The sequence below is a fragment of the Chelonoidis abingdonii genome, chromosome 1 (genome assembly GCF_003597395.2).
Source record: "Chelonoidis abingdonii isolate Lonesome George chromosome 1, CheloAbing_2.0, whole genome shotgun sequence".
In the NCBI taxonomy this organism is placed as follows: domain Eukaryota; kingdom Metazoa; phylum Chordata; order Testudines; family Testudinidae; genus Chelonoidis; species Chelonoidis abingdonii.
In genome coordinates, this window is record NC_133769.1 from 257,773,975 (window position 1) to 257,791,301 (window position 17,327).

The window sequence follows — 17,327 nt, forward strand, 5'->3', positions numbered from 1 at the left end:
ACCCTTCCCACCAGTCACCCATCCTAGCTGAGAGCCACTGTAAAGAAAGGAAAAAAAACAGTATCCATGCATACACAAACAATACAAGATCCAGTGACATTTATAAATAATTTATAAATAAACTAGTAACAACCATAATGTCACTACATTGTGGAACAAAGGGCCATATCATTCCTGATAGGTACTGGCCTGCATTGATGGTAGGAAGGCAATTTTTCACCACCTTGCAGGAGGTGTGGGAAAGATTTGCATAATCCCTTATGGGGCTGAGAGGCATGCAGAAGAATGCACCCTTTAGGATGGTGAAGCATTTTGATTCTTGCACAGCTTGCCAGCAAAGCTGGCAAGTGAGAGGCCAATGGGCAGGGCCGGTGCAACCATTTAGGTGGACTAAGTGGTTGCCTAGGGCACTGAGATTTGTGGGCGCCAAAAAGCAACCCCAAATTTTTTTTTAAATGGTTGAGCAGCCTTGCTGCTAGGACAGAGAGGGAGTCTGAACTGCCAGTGGGAGCCGCAGCCCAGGGTGTCCCCTGGGTCAGGGCACTGCCGCGGCAGCTGGTAGCCCAAGGGGTCCCCTGGCTCAGGGAAACCCCAGGCTGCCGGCTGCCGTGGAGGCGCTTTGACCCTGGGTCAGGGCGCCGCCACGGCAGCCGGCAGCCCAGGGTGTCCCCTGGGTCAGGGCGCCACCGGAGGGGGTGGCAGGCAGCTCCTGTGGAGCTGCCGCAGTGGTGCCTGCGGACAGTCGACTGCTCGCGCAGCTCCGGTGGCTGCCCGCAGACACCACTGCGGCAGCTCCACCGGAGCCACAGGACCAGCGTGTGGGGCGGCGAAATTGCCGTCCGCCTAGGGTGCTCAAAACCCTAGCGCCGGTCCTGCCAATGGGGTACATTGCCATGCCCCCTGTAGGTGTGTCTTACCCCAAGGGGACCCAGGGGAAAGGCTCCTTGCACCTCCCTCTGCCCCATGAACTCTCAAAAGGACCAGACATGATTTGGCCCAAATGGAAACTGGGAGCTGGGTAACCTCCTTAAATTATGTGCTGAACTTCCCTCTGTTCTATTCTTGCCTATTCAGTTACAACTTCCGAAATCATCGACAGCAGGCTGAGGGTAATGAGTAAGCAGTTACCTTCATTATAGACTCAATTCTGATCCTATTTAAGTCTATAGGAATTATGCCATGAACTTCAGTAGGCACAGGAGCAGGCTCTAGCAGAGTACAGCTCCCTCTTGGATCATTTCTATTATATATAATTGGAGTTGGCACTTATCTATCTATATAGAGAGAAATATTAGAGAGAGAGTGGCAACTCTGAGCCACAAGATCTCTAAAGTGTTTTGGGAAACAGTCTGAAAGATGTTATAGTTCTGTAAGTTATAGTGAAGGTTGCATATCAGTTATGAGGGGATGAACCTAATACATTCTTCCTATTCTAAAAATATTTTCCCTACTGGCACTAACTCAAAGACAGAAGAATCTTTAAACTTAAAATTATGTATGTACATACAGTAGTCCTTAGTGAATACCATGCAATTTGAGCAGTTTGAAAGGATTAAGAGGATTTTATAAAACACAAATGCTATTACAATTCATTTGGACTTGTTCTAACAAACTAAGTCAAAAAGTTTCAATTTAATATCTTTAAATTCATAACTTGTAAGCTACTGAACCAATTTCCTTCAAACTTGGTTTGTTTTGTAGATCTCATTTTGACTTAAAAATCAAACCAAGCCTGAAGACCGTAGGTACAGTATTTATCTTATTGCATGTATACTTTTATAAGAAATTCCAATTTATGTATTATATAGTGTATGAATTAGCAAATATAATTAATCATTTAATTAAATAGTTTGCAGTCTAAGTACAATGCATCAGCGTTATAGTGAACTTTCACCTTAACTCTGCCATTTCCTGACATTTAAGTGTTTCATTTGTCAACATTAATATTGTACTAACGTTGATTTTTGCATGAAATTTAGACTATATTGTATTGCAATAAATTGGAGTCACCATGGTAGATCTGTTGCTGATAATCATTTAGCTACTAGTAGTTGGAAAATTTAAGGAAGAGCTGATGCATGTTATAAGTTCATTTAAAATTACTGTCTGTTGTGTTTTTTTTAGAGTATTTCTCAACTGCCCTATGGTAAAGCTCTCTACACCTATGAGGGAAAAGAACCTGGTGACCTCAAGTTTACCAAAGGGGACATTATCATACTACGACGAAAGGTGGATGAGAATTGGTATCATGGAGAGCTCAATGGAAACCATGGCTTTTTTCCAGCCAGCTACATTCAGTGTATCAAGCCCCTTCCACAAGCTCCGCCTCAGGGCAAAGCACTTTACGATTTTGAAATAAAGGATAAAGACCAAGACAAGGACTGTTTAACCTTCACCAAGGTAAAGTAAAAATCAGTTTCTCATTTCCTTACCGGTGGGTATAGTTCAAGATGTGTTTGTTTTGCTGCATCTGGCAGTCTGCTCCATTATGAGTAAAATACTCTGCAATGTACCAGCACTTGATAACTTAGAACATCTTTTTATTTAAGATGGAATTTTAAGAGATTTCATTTCAAATGGATACAGTGATTTTAATAACCCTGCATTTCCTCATGTACAGTAGTTTGCTAAAATACTGTAATTTTGGCAGATCTAGGTTCAGGAGCAAAACGGACCTTTCCTTTCTTTCTTTGACCAGTGACTTCTCATGCATGATAGTTAAGGGCCATGAGCTCAGATACATTGGAAGGAGAGGAGAATTTCCAAACTAATTGGGAGCCCAATCATGGTAGATACTCAGGGCCATCAACTTCTGACTTCTAAATGTTCCTTCCTGCTGAGGCAGAGCTCACTCAGGTGAGATGCTGCCCATCCTCTTAAATACCACCAAAGGCAGGGAGGTCTGCAGGAGCTGAGGGCACAATGGGTATGTCTACACTGCAATTAAAAGTCTGTGGCTGACCCAGGCCAGTTGACTGGGGTTAAAGGGCTGTTTAATTGCTTAATAGACGTTCAGACTTGGGCTGGAGATCGGGCTCAAGGGCTCTGTGAGCAGGGAGGTTCCAGATCGTGGGCTGCAGCCCCAGCCTGAACATCTACACTGTAATTAAATTGTCCCTTAGCCTGGGCCCCACGAGCTTGAGCCAGCTGGAACAGGCCAGCCATCAAGTCTAATTGCAGTGTAGACATATCCTTAGCAGCCTATGGAAAGCCCTTAGAAGTCAAGCCCTCATTTTGGAATGACATTTGTGCCAAGCCTATTGGAAAGCTGCTGACTCATCTTCTATCCACAGGATACAGCACTGATATTACGCATGTGAGAAGTGTGGTTTTTTTTTTAAAAAGGCAAAATCTACAACTGGAGCTGGTCAAAAAATTCTAATAAAACATTTTTCCATCAGAAAATGTCATTTCAATTACAGTAACTTCTCACTTAATGTTGTAGGAATGTTCCTGAAAAATGCTACTTTAAGCAAAATGATGTTAAGCAAATCCAATTTCCCCATAAGAATTAATGTAAATAGGGGAGTTAGGTTCCAGGGGAAAAATTTTCACCAGATAAAAGACATTATATACATATAGAGTATAAGTTTTAAATAATTTTAAACAAACAATTTAATACTGTAATCACCAATGCTGATTGTGAAGCTTGGTTGAGGCAGGGGTGTAGCGGGGTTGGGGCGTGGTGGCTTGTCCTGCTCCGCCCACCCGGCACTCCTGCCGGGGAGCAGGGTCAGAGTGCGGGGGCTTGCCCCATTCTGCCTGACCATCATTCCTGCCGGGGAGCAGGGTTGGAGGCTTACCCACTGCCCGGCTGAAATGCCAGGCAGGCAGAGCAGGGTGAATCAAACAACCTTATAATGGAACATTGTGCAACTTTAAACAAGTATGTTCTCTAATAGATCAGCAACCTAATAACGAAACAAAGTTAACTGGGACGACTTTAAGTGAGGAGTTACTGTAAAGGGAAATATTCTTTGGGAACGTGTCCAGTTCAACTAAATTTTGTTTTGAAAAAAATTGAAATGAACTGTTTAAGATCCTTATTGGAATGAAACGTTTGTTTTTCAGTTTGAGACATCTTTTATATTTGTCACTTTATTTTGTATTATATTTGATATTGTATTTTTAAATTTATTTTATATTACATTTTTTTCATGTATTATAGTTTTATAATATGCTAATTGCCAAAGCATTTGCCAGTTATGACACCAATCACCAATTTTATATTATATTAATTGTGATACTATATTGTGATTGTAGAAGTATTATTAAATGGTAATTTTAAAATAATATAAAACAATTTAAAAACCCTAAATTGCTCACTTAATTTAGGTAACTTTATTAGCTTGAAAAATGGTCATTGCCTCTTCTACTAAAGCACTAAGGATCTTTTAGTTCCTTGTTCCGTTCTGTATACTTGATGCTCTATAAAACCTGATCTCTTGATGACAGCTTTAATGCTCCTTGGAAAATCTTCTTGCTCCCTGTAATACACCTTCACAATCTTGAGTGTCCATTGTGATTTACACATGCAATTTTTTCCTCCCGAATAAGTTTATAACTGCATTCTCAATCACCTTTTATCATGTTGCCATCTCCCTTCATTCTTTTAGTCTTTACCTGTAGCTGCTTTGTTTTGCCTAAAAGAATTTCCTTTCTACCACTGTTTTATCCTTTAGATTCTTCACCTTGTAATTATTTTTATGTCTTGTCTATTGTTCTCTCTGACAATGAATAATCTATTTTTCATCTCAGGACTTCGCTCTTGTCTTTATTTCATCAGCTTTTTCAATGCTAATTTTAGCTTTCACCTTGCTGATGAAGCTTCCTGTTTAGTCAGTTTTTAGGGCCTACGTGACTATCCTCTCTGCAGTGGCATGAGCACTGCCTTGCCGTAGATAGGATTTTAGAGGACAAGGTGGTTGAAGTAACATTTTTTATTGGTCCAGCTTCTGATATTTGGAGTTGTATGTAGTGGTCAGAGAGTTATAGATGGCAAGACCTTTGGGGATGATGTTTCGTTTCTTGTTTTTGCTCAGGAAGTAAATGTTGCTGTTAAGTTTTGCTTCCTTTTTCATGCTGTGGAGTTTCCATTTCAGGTGGCAAAATTCAGTATCTTCCATTGTTGTATGGTGAGAAGTTGGTCCAATAAAAGATATTACCTCACTCCCCCTTGTCTCTCTAATATCCTGGGACCAACATGGCTACAACAACAGTGCATAGATATGATTTGTCAGTAATGATATCTCAGCCTTGTTCTTCATTTCACCATTTGTGATTCTCTGTTTGTGTTCTGGAGATCCTGGATCTGATTCCGACCTCATTTATATGGTTATCTTTCCGCTTAAGTCAGTGGAGTTACACCAGCGCATAACTAGTGTAAACAGGATCAGAGTCAGACCCCATGTTTCTGACAAAAAAGATGTTTGTAACCATCAGACTCATTTAAACTGCCATTTACTAGAGAAACCTAAGTCTAAACTGGGTGTTTAGAGTTAGGTTTCTCTAGTAAATGTAAAAGGAGTAATAATCCTGTATTGGCAGGGAAGTGGATTTAGGGCTTGTCTTCACTACCATGTTACACTGGCACTGCTGCATTGATGCAGCTGCGCCAAGGTAGTGCGTCTGGTGAAGACACGCTATATCGACAGGAGAGCACTCTCCCATCGATGTCATTACTCCACCTCAATGTGAGGCAGAAACTATGTGAGTAAGAGAGTATCTCCCATCGGCATAGCAGGGTGTAGACACCACTTTAAGTAGATGGAACTTACGTTGTTTAGGGGCGTGGTTTTTCCACATCCCTGAGGAGCGGACGTTACATTGACTTTAGCAGTAGTGTACACAAGCCTTTAGGCAAACCAAATACAGGTCTTTTCCATATCACTGCATGTTATTATTCTTTCGTTGAACTTCATGACACTGTCAGTATCTTAAGCCACAGAAACCAGATGCTGTTTTTCTTCTTTCCCGTTTGTGGTGGCACAGTCATGAAGTCTGTTGAGGTAGCTAAGGAGAACAAAGTGGGAGTATTTGGTTTCCTTCTCACTGTCTCCTCCCAAATTTACAATGCTTGCTTCTCCCTCCTACTCTGAATATTAAATACAATGAAATGAATGTATGTTCATCTCTGATCTTTGTCAGTAACCCCACTGTTAGAGTGGGAACCTTGATGTCCCCTGTGACCTCCCCAGATCCAACTCTTCAAACTACCCTACAATTAAAAGGACAGGAATAAATCAATTTTAATAATGTTTTATGTTTGGGCCAAATTATACCCACCGTGGCATGGGTGTAAAAGATGGGAAGAGATGACGAACCTGACCTTCCTTATTGGGCTCACTGCATAATGACGAAACATAATGACCAATTCTTTCATTCCCTGATTGCATGGACTACTCTCTTCTAGCCACCTACAAGACCCAACCCCCTTTTCTGAAGGGGTCAGCAGAGTTAACTGAGCACAGAGAAAGGAACATGCTGGACCAGCCTAACAGACCCATTGCGTATTGAGGTGCTTGTGGAAGGATTCTATTAGCGATTTATGCAGAAGCAGTTGGGTAGCTCTCTATAGGGCCCGGTGCCAACCTCATACTAGTTTTACACCAGTTTAAGTCCACTGAGTTCAAAAGAGTTGCAGCTTATTTATACCGGTGTGAGATCAAAATCTAGCCCACAGAATTGCACCACGTCTATTTCATTGTTTCTTGCACAGTATTTCAAGATCCAGTCTAGTACTGTTTTTATTTAACCTTGTCATAAACAGATAGTTAAGGGTTAATGTCTCTTTTACCTGTAAAGGGTTACAAACAGTGAACCTGGAACACCTGACCAGAGGACCAATCAGGAGACAAGATACTTTCAAATCTCGGTGGAGGGAAGTCTTTGTTTTGTGTGTTTTCTTTGTCTGTTGTTCTCTCTGGGATCTGAGAGTGACAACAACTACAGACGCTCTAATTCTGTTTAAGTAGTAAGTACAAGTAGAAAGGCGGTTTGTCTTTTGCTTGTTTTCTTTATTTGCAAATGTGTATCTGGCTGGTAGAATTTAGTGTGTATTTTGCTGGGGGGGGAGCTTCTCGTAGTGTCTATAAGCTGAAAGACCCTGTAATATCCATCTTGATTTACAGAGATAATTTTAGTTTTTATTTCTTTATTAAAAGCTTTTCTTTTAAAGACCTGATTGTTTTTTCCCCCTTGTTAAGACTCAAAGGAACTGAGTCTGTACTCACCAGGGAATTGGTGGGAGAAGGGAAGAGAGGAGTGGGGGAAAGGTGAATTTCCTCTTTGTTTTAGATTCAACAGAGCTTGAATCTGTATTGCTCTTGGTGAGGGGAAAAGGGGAGGGGGAAGGACTTTCCTCTCTGTTTTAAGATTCAGAAGTTGAATCACAGTGATCTCCTAGTGTACCAGAGAGGGAAAGATCTGGGAGGAAGAAAAGGGTGGGGGGAACGGTTATTCCCCTTTGTTGTGAGAGTCAAGGTGTTTGGGTCTTGTGGTCCCCAGGGAAGGATTTGGGGAGTCAGAAGTGTCCCAAAACACTATACTTTTGGGTGGTGGCAGCCTATCAGATCTAAGCTGGTAATTAAGCTTAGAGGAATTCGTGCTGGTAGCCCATCTTTTGGACTCTAAGGTTCAGAGTGGGGTTTTATACCATGACAAACCTACTTCCCCTCCACCCCCATACACAGTCACATCAGGGCTAGGCTTTGTGCTACAAGGAACCAGATTCTGATTTCAGTTACACTAGTGTAAACCTGGAGTCATCCACTTACTTTAGGAGAGTTACTTCAGATTTACACTGAGATCAGAATTTAGTCCAAAGTTTCATTCCTGTGCTGGCTCACCCTCTGTATGTTGCCATGCCATTTTAAAAAAGTGCCCCAAGGGCAAATATATTTTAAAACTATAAAGATAAAAGGCATTTCCTGTGTTCTGTTGTAGTGGGGTGATGTTTTTTTAAAAAAAAATCACAGTGATCACTTTCATTATTTCTTTCATCTTCCTTGGTGCTCACTCTCAGCCCACAGCAGTATTTAAAAATTTCTGTGGCAATCTTACCAAGAGCTATCACTTTCAGTACCGGTTCATTGTTACAGAGTGACAGCCCAGCCCCTTAACATTTCAATTCAAGTGGCATTTCCATTTCTGTGGTGCTGTCACTGTAGTATGTTGCTAGTGGGACTTCCTTGCCAGCTGGCCAGTGTAGACGGTAGGCACAGCAGAGTAGTACATTGTGCCATCACTGAAATCTTTCCAGTTGTCTAACTCCAATAGAGTTACCTCCATGGAACACCAAATGAATCTGCTTTGTATTGGTGCATTAAATGACTCTATTAAATATCAGGCCACAAATTGTGGTTGTCATTGAAGACACAATTTTGTGCTATTTTCTCACAAAGGGGTTGATTTTTGAGCAATCCAAATTGGTTTAAAATGATTTATATTTGATTTTCATTCTGACAAAGTTTATGAAATGGGATTGTAGGTCTTACAATTCTGTGGACAAGGCTGTCAGTTAGTGACTAATATGGAGGCATTTAGCTGACAAGAAACAAAACAAACAAAAGAAAAAAAAACAAAAGAAAGGCCTTATGATGTCACTGTGGAAATTACAGGAGATTCAGTCAGCTTTTGAAATAACAATTTTTAGACTTGTATTCATTTGTGCTGCCTGGAAATCAATGTAGTGCATGTATAATAGTAGAGTGCAGAAGATTGAATGGCATTCACAAGAGAGCTGTAGACTTTTTGCTGTTCATAGTCCTGTTGGGAACCTTTCTAGGTGTCAGTGGGTAGCACCATAATACAACTAATTTAAGGCAGCAAAACATTAGACATTGAAATCTTCGCCTGTTCAAGACATAAGAAGAATGCTGCTAGTTGTCAAATGCCATGACACTTTCTGTAAATAAAGAACTTTAACTGACTCTTTAGGATTTGTTGTGATCCATGGAATTTCTCAATAACATGCTCAAGGAAATGCTATGAGCTGATTTTCAAAGGCTGCACCATGCTGTCCTATAAAAATGGGCAGTATGAGTGCCGTTGGATCCCAACATTTGCAATTACCTCATTTGCTCATGCACGCACAGATTTGGCTGCTGCAGTGCAAACCCAATTTAGGCATCAGTCAGTCTTTGAAAATTTGTCCATAAAGGTATACAAATCTCCTTGGAAGTATAAAGTCATCACAATTTAGGTTTTATCAAAAGTCTTTGTAGCAGGAATCAAATATAATTTAAAACGTAAGAGTATTTATGGCAGGATCTTGAAACAATCTTTTCTTTTAGTTGCCTGATTTTACCTCCCTGAGCTATAGATTCTTTGATGGGGTGCTCTACTCACTGCTAGGAAGGCACCTTGTCCTGGTCACTCTGGGGAATAGCTCACCAGATCGATGCCCCTTCCAGTAATTACACTCCACCACTTTCAGCCTGCAGCCCCTCTCCCGCTCCAGGAACCACAGCACCCTCTTTGTGACTCAACCCTCTAGCCATGTCACTAAGTGGGTTCCCCTTCTGGGGGCAAGGGAAGAGGGTGTGTTTCAAAGTGTCTAATGTCCATGTGGTGTCAGGCAGTTCTCACACCCTTGACCTTGTCACTCCCACAGTGACTCAGTCTTCCTGTTCACTGACCCCAAACAGTCCCACTGTGCAATGGTTGGCAGGGGAACCCACGTCCACCATCTATTCTGGGTTCCAGGCCAGGACCCTGTAGTGAATAGTTAAGGTCTGCATCTCTACCACCTTACTGCTCTACACACCTCTGGACCCCCTTCCTACAGGGCTTCTTCTCCCCCACCTCAGGGAGGGGGACTCCATGCTTCTGCCTTGCTGCCTCTTCTGCTTCCAATTTCCTATCTTATAAGCCCCGCCTGTTCCCATATAGGTGAGTTTCCCCTTATTAGGGCTTTCTTCCAGGCTTAATTCTCCCAAATTGCAGCCTAACTGGATGATTGGGCCCAGTTGGCTCAATTCTTCTCTTGCAGGGCCAGTGTGGGGAGTACACCTATCACAATTCTACATACACAATGTTCAGGCTTTTGTAGAAGCTATATAGAAATTACCTTCCTTTTTGCAGAGACTTCTTATTGGCAATTCTCTACAAAAATCAGAAATGGTCATTTCAGAAAGGCTTTGTAATGGAATAGTATCTGTTTCTTTAGAACATTAGAAGCATGAACTCTTCTTGCATCCCTCCAGCTGAAACAAACAGCTGAAGAACACAATCTCTGACTGTTTTCACTATCTTTCTGCTTATGGGTTGTGAGGTGAACAGATCAAGGGAATTATTTAACTTATTTGAGTTGTTTCTGTACACGTGTACACGCCCCAAAGCTGCAAACTGTGATAATCTTCGGTCAAGTGGAATCCATTGCCAAACAACCTAGGAGGTATTTTCTGTAATTTGAGAAAAATGTGCAAAAACAGCACTGTCCATTGGGATAGCTATTAGCTTATAAATTCATTGACCAAGAGAGCTGTGTCGCTTATACAGATGTATGCAACATTGCTGGACACCTGCACCCTCCATTCCAAAATGTTCATAAATGGAAAAGTAGTCCAAAAAATGCCAGTACTCTGTTTCCAATCTTTTCAGGGAAAGCCCATGAGTAGCGTTTGGGGAAATCACTGAATTCCTTCACAGGAATAGATGAGAAAGGTTTGATGCAAGAAGGGAATGATCAAATGGTGAACTTTATTTTCAGAAGTCTTCCAAATCAGTCCTCCCTGTTCTTCCTTCAACTGCCTGTCACAGAAACATTTAATGGCCTCATGGTCTTTCACTTTAGGACCACTGCCACGTGCTTTTCTGGAGGACTCTTCAGTGACAACAGGTGCCAGCTCAGATCTCAAGTTGTTATAGTGAACCCATTACCAAGAAATGATCATGCAATTCAGTCAGTGAATTCAGTGACTCAAGCTGAGATAGCTCAGAGTTCTAGTTAAGTAGCTAGAGCTTTTCTAATCATGAGCATGTTTTCTATTTTTGTCTGCACCTGGAAATGCTGAATAGAGCAGGAAGTTGCTAATCAACAGTTTTCTAAATGTCATCTGTACAATAAGTGCAAAAGAGTTGGTGGTCTTTCCATACCCTTCAACCAAGATTTAATAGAGGTGCACTGAAATGAAATCTCATAATAACAAGATTTCATTATTTTTATAAAATATACCATACAACAGTACATTTACTACTATACGTAAGTAAAACTAAACTACCATTGACAAAAAGTTTGAACAAAGTACATTTTGTACTGCATTATTCTTGCTTTTTATTGTTTGCTTATTGTTTATCATTCAGCTACTAATTTACAAAAATCAGAAATTCAGTGTGCATCTCCTAGTGAGTCCCTAGTGTAATCTAGCCTGTCAGCACCTTCAACTGTACTTTGCTTTTTTTTCTTTTTTTTTTGGTATATTGTCATTTCATTATATAAATGTGTCCAGTTGGTCTGTTAATCATATTATGTGCTATGTTGGGAAATTATAACTTTTGTTTTGGAAATTGATTTTTATTTTGAAATGGAACACCTGCACTGGGGCTAGTTTACACTGAAAAATAACCTGAAAGCTGGTTTAGAGCGATTCTCCAGTGGCATTGAGCCAACATAGTGGCTCCTATGCTGTTCCCTTTCCTGCAGTTGCAATAGGAGATGGTGACAGGGTGCTGAGCAGAAGGGCTGCAGAATCAGCCCCCTGCCATGCCAACCCCATTTAAGTGAATAAAGTGGAGCTGGCTGGAAAGAACCTGCCCTAATTGGCGAATGAGAGCCAGCTGCCAGCCCAATTAGCCCAACGCTATATAACAGGCTGGGACGAAGGAAGCAGAAGTGTGGGATGGAGAAGAGTGACGGAGTGCAGGTAGGGAGAAAGCCCTCCCCCAGGTTCAGACACAAGGAACCCAGAGATGTGCATGCTGTATAGTGAGAAGGTGGTAGGAGCACAAACTTGTAAATAAAACACCAGTGGTTTCAGAACTGAGAGTCTGAGTGACTTTATTGGAGCCTAGTAGAGCTGGGAGCCAGGAGGGCCAGCTCTGCTCTGCTACACAGGGGAGCTTGTCTGGGACCCTATGCCAGAGCAAGAGTTTGGCAGCCCAGAGATGGAGGAGACTCTGCAATGGCTGGTGAAACAGCAGGAAGACGTGCAAAAGGCCATGCAAACTTTTCAGCAGGCCCACCAGCTGGAGAGGGAGGCCTTGCTTAGCTAGCAGGCCAAGCAGCAGAGGAGCCTGCAGGACTTTATAAAAGAGCCAGCCAGTGTACAGCTGCTGCTCCTCCAGAGAATGGTGAGTCCCACGGTGGGGGACAGTATTCAGGGGCTGGGCCTGTGACTTTGTAAAATGGTGCCTGCGGATAATCCCGATGCCTTCCTGGACACATGGGAGCAGGATAGGACAGGTAATCTGGGCCCTGCGGCTCACTCCCTACCTGGCTGGTGAAGCCCAAGCAGCCTACATGGCCCTAAGCAAGGAGCAGGCCAGAAGCTATAATGCAGTGAAGATTGGATGGGGCTGTCCTAGATTGGGTGGGGCTATCCACCAAAAAATACTACCAGCGGTTCCAGGCAGCAAAGTAGACAGGGGGTTTGCCCAGAAATTAATGGACTGGTCCACTCGATGGCTGAGGCCTGATGCCCAGACAATGGGGGAGATTATGGACATGCTCGTCTTAGAGCAGTTTTTACATGGCCTCCCCAAGAACATAAGGGTTTGGGTGTGAAGGCACCAACCACATATGGTAGAGGGAGCGGTGAAATTAACAGGAGTATGCGGAGGCAGACTTCCCCAGGAAGAGGGGACACCCCTATAAAGAGGAGGACATTGGGAGAAGAACCAGGGAACCTCTGACCAGGAAGGGTCCCGAGAAGAAATGGGAGACCAGCCTGGGAGCTCCCATGGGGACTAAGACAATCACCTGCTGACAGTGCAGGCAACCCAGACATAAAAAGAGGGACTGTCTGGACATGAAATGTGGTTTCACCCAGTTCTGTGGGTGGACCAACATGAGAGGGCCAGGGAAAGGGAGGCGGGTGTCCATCATTCCCCTGATGGTGGAGAGGAGACCCCAGTGGGGTCTAGTGGAAACAGCCTCAGCCTGTTCCCCCTTATGGAGGGGCTAGTAAAGCCTGAGTGGGTGATTCCCGAAGCCAAACTGAGTGTGGAGTATGTTCAGGGGGAGAAGAGACAGTGCCCAATGGCCCAGCTGCCCCTTGAGGGCCCAGGCTGGTTCCACTGGCAGCAGGTAGGGGTAGTAGAGGGCCTGCCGTACCCTGGGGCAGTGGGAACCAACTGGGACCCTTCCCCAAGAGGGAAGGGAAGTTGAGGGAGGAAACCCAAGATGGAAAAGAGGGGACACCCTCCAAGCACGGGGGAGAGGGTCACTCAGGTCAATAACCCTAGACAACAGGGGCCGGGCTAGGAAGGACTGGAGGAACAAAGGCAGGGCCTGTTGGGGAGCTGAAAGGCCTGACAGAACTCTCTTCCCAGGGACCCCTGGAAAACCAGGACCTGCTTGATGGGTCTGAGGAATGTGAGGTTCAGGGGTGCACTGTGATTGACCCTAAACCCCTGGTGGGGGCAAAGGCAGGGAAGGGGGACATACCTGGGGGTGTGACTGGTGTGAGAACATCAGGATGGCGGCAGAGATATGGGGCCACCCAACACCCACACAATATGGCTTCTGCAGGTGGGGGATTGCAGAACCCCTCAAGGAGGACCCAGTGGGTCATGGGAAAGATAGTGGAGGGCTCCTCTGGAGGACTCCGCCTGGCATGGGGAGAAGAGGGTGTGGATGGGCAAACCTGGTGGTTGGAGAAGAGGGGGGAAAGTGTATGACTGGATGCTGAGCAGGAGGACTGCAGGATCAGCCCCCTGCCATGCCAGCCCCATTTAAGTGAATAAAGTGGAACTGGCTGGAAAGAATCTGCCCCAATTGGGGAATGAGAGCCAGCTGTTAGCCCAGGGCTATATAAGAGGTGAGGAAGTGAGGGAGGTGAGAGAGAGGAGGAGAGTGAGGGAGTAAGCAAGGAGTAAGCCCTTCCCTCTTGGGTTCAGACACAAGGAACCCAGAGCTGTGCACATTGTATGGTGAGAAGGTGATAGGAGCACAAACTTGTAAATAAAAGCCGTTTCAGAACCCGAGGGTCTCTGAGTGACTTTATTGGAGCCTAGCAGAGGCAGGAGCCAGGAGGGCCAGGTACGCTCTGTAACAGAGGTGTAGTCACGACTGTTGATCCACACCTGCTGTATCAGCCCCTTGGGGAACAATCTGCAGACTGTTTTAATAAATTTTGGGGGATCGGTGTGGTGGATGCTGGTCCACAATGGATGATGTGTATGCAAATAAGGCTTTACACCACATTTACACATCCTCCATCTTGGACCAGCTGAGTTGTGCTGTGTGCTCCATGGCCACCTATGAAGATTTGAGCCAGTATAAGCATTTGGCAATGAAAAATAGATGCAACTACACATGGCAGTCGCTGTTACAAAGTGAATTACCACTGATAACCACACCGTTACTAAAGTTATTTCCTGTTCAAAGTGTAGGGTAAAACTGTTTTCTTGTTTGTTTGTTTGTTTTGTTTTTTTATGCCTACAAGAGAGCAGTATGATTCAACAAGTACAATATTGGACTGAAAGTCAGAAAACCTGGGTTCTGATCCTTGTTCTGCTGCCAACTTTCTCACAGACTTTAAGGTCAGAAAGGACCATTATGATCATCTAGTCTGACCTCCTGCACAATGCAGGCCACAGAATCTCACCCATCCACTTCCATAACAAACCCCTAACCTATGTCTGAGTTACTGAAGTCCTCAAATTGTGGTTTAAAGACCTCAAGGTGCAGAGAATCCTCCAGCGAGTGATCCGTGCCCCGTGCTGCAGAGGAAGGCAAAAAACCTCCAGGGCCTCTGCCAATCTGCCCTGGAGGAAAATTCCTTCCCGAACCCAAATATGGCGATCAGTTAAACCCTGAGCATGTGGGCAAGACTCTCCAGCCAGCACCCAGGAAAGAATTCTCTGTAGTAACTCAGATCCTATCCCATCTAACATCCTGCATGCCTTTGGGCAAGTCACTTAATGTCTCTGCCTCTGTCCACCCTTTGTCTATCTTGTCTGTTTAGATTGTAAGCTCTGGAACAAAGACTACCTCTCACTATGAGTATGTCTACACTTGAAGCTGGAGATGTAGATCCCAGCTAGAGGAAACATACCTGTGCTAGCTCTGACTGAGTTAGCACACAAAAAATTGGAGTGTAGCAGGGGTGGCATGAGTTGCCCCTAGTACATACTTATCCGATGCTAGGGATGTACTCACAAGAGCTAGCTTCTCCTGCTGCTTGCACGGTCATTGCTACACTCAATTACAAGTGCACTAGCTTGATCAGAGTTAGCACAGTTATGTCTCTTTGAGATGGAATTTACACTTTTGGCTCAAAGTGTAGAGGGTTTGTGCAGTGCTTGGCACAATTATCTTAGCTGGGTCTTCTAGTTGCTACTGTGATATAGACAGTAATAACGTTACTGGCAAATGCTGACTTTTTCATGCCAATCATTGTACAGCATGCAGGCAGTTACAGGCTGAAGAAATCTTACATATTTATTAGATAATGAATCTAAGGTTATCATAAAGCATTTTCCTCTTTCCATATAAAATCTAACTTTCTATTGTGTGTGGTTTTATTTCTCTGAATTTAGGATGAAATTTTGACTGTTATCAGACGAGTAGATGATAACTGGGCAGAAGGAATGCTGGGAGATAAAATTGGAATTTTCCCTATCCTGTATGTTGAGGTAAGTTCCCAATTGTTTGTGCATGCTTTCTGTCATTTTTCTTGTTTATTTAAACAACAGCAGGTCAGAATAACCTTGGTGTTCCTGAAAAGAGGACAAACTATTTTGGAATGGCTGAGAAGAGAAACTGTTTATGGTGTTTTGATATAAGCCCAATGAATTTACTCTTATCCTGGTCAATTTAATTTAACCCAGCTGACAGGATGTGCGCCTGTGAATTGTCAATGGCTTCCAGTCAAGAGGTTTTGGTTTAATCTCAGTAATACATATGGAAAATAGGAGAGGGTAATCGCAATACAAAATTTACTATGCAGCCCAATTTTCAGTCACCTTAGAAGAAGAAAGAGCTGATAACTGGGCTATCCATCTCTCTGCATTCCATTTTCCATGAGGTTCCCTGTTTATATTCTCTGCAAACTATTTGGGGCCCTGTTTGTAATAAGAAAGCAAGATAGAAACAATTGAAGTTAGGTCAGCTGTGTTTGAAAGCGTAGCCCTTAACGATAGATGTTCCCTGCTCTACTGGGAGCTCTGGTAGCATGACCCTTTGCTACCCTCTCAGGCCCAATCCTTAGCTTATGTAATTCAGAACAGCTCTGTTGATTTCAATGCCATTACAGTGATTTCTGCTAGGTGAGGATCTGGTCCCAGTGCTCCTGTGGAAAACCAGCCAGGCCAGTCACCTTGGGGCGGTTAGCAGAGCTATCCAGCAGTCACTGTGCCCACGGGAACATAAAGATTACAGACAATGCTAACTTATGCACGGGTATCACAAGTGGGGAGGGCCATATGCTTGTCAGGGGCTGGCAACAGTCTGGCTCTTAATTTGAAAATATTCCATACTGGCATGTTGTCTTGAGATCATTATCCCTCAGTATTGCCTGCATACAACCTGCAACCATGTTTTGGTTAAATGTGTTCCATACTTCAGTTGTACTTGAGGTTTCCCTGGGAGAGGTCTAGCTCTGTCTCAAGCACTTTTCTTAGGTAGTTTTCATTTCAAAATACCAGTTTGCATCTGTTTTCCTCCTCCTCAACTGGTCAAAGGCATCCTGTGATGCAGAAAGCTTCTGTGCATCACACACTTGAGTGACTTGCCTGTAGTATGCTCTGCTGCAACATGTCTCTGGTTTATAAGCACTAGTAGCTTCATACTAATATATGGGCCTGATTCTGATTGCAAACTTATACTGGTGCAACTCTATTGACTTCAGTGGAAATACTCTTCATTTACATACTGGGTACAAAATCAGACCCATTGTGTGTAGCATTAATGTGTTGTCCCCCAGAAATTAGTCCTCCTCCAAATTTCTTAGTTAATTACTTGAGACAAAACAAAGATAATTAGTGCTGTGTCTGATTATTAACTCCAACAAAGATGAATTTTCAGTAAAGCATAAAAATCACATTCCACATCTGACAAGAACAATAATATTAAAATGAGGATGTATAGTAGCTGTTGTTGAAAAATTGGCTGCTTGTTGGAAGATAATGCTTAGTGATTCTCTCTGCTCAATGTGTAAAATCCA

At 43.3% G+C, this 17,327-nt stretch overlaps 1 protein-coding gene across 1 annotated transcript in view; it reads left to right on the forward strand.

Annotated features, from left to right (window-relative positions):
- SH3RF3 (SH3 domain containing ring finger 3) overlaps window positions 1–17,327 on the forward strand; it is a 438,432-nt gene that overhangs the window by 301,892 nt on the left and 119,213 nt on the right. The window contains exons 3-4 of the mRNA XM_075061458.1: window positions 2,125–2,400; window positions 15,703–15,798. Of these exons, the coding sequence (XP_074917559.1) occupies window positions 2,125–2,400; window positions 15,703–15,798 (372 nt within the window). The remainder of the gene's footprint in view (window positions 1–2,124; window positions 2,401–15,702; window positions 15,799–17,327) is intronic.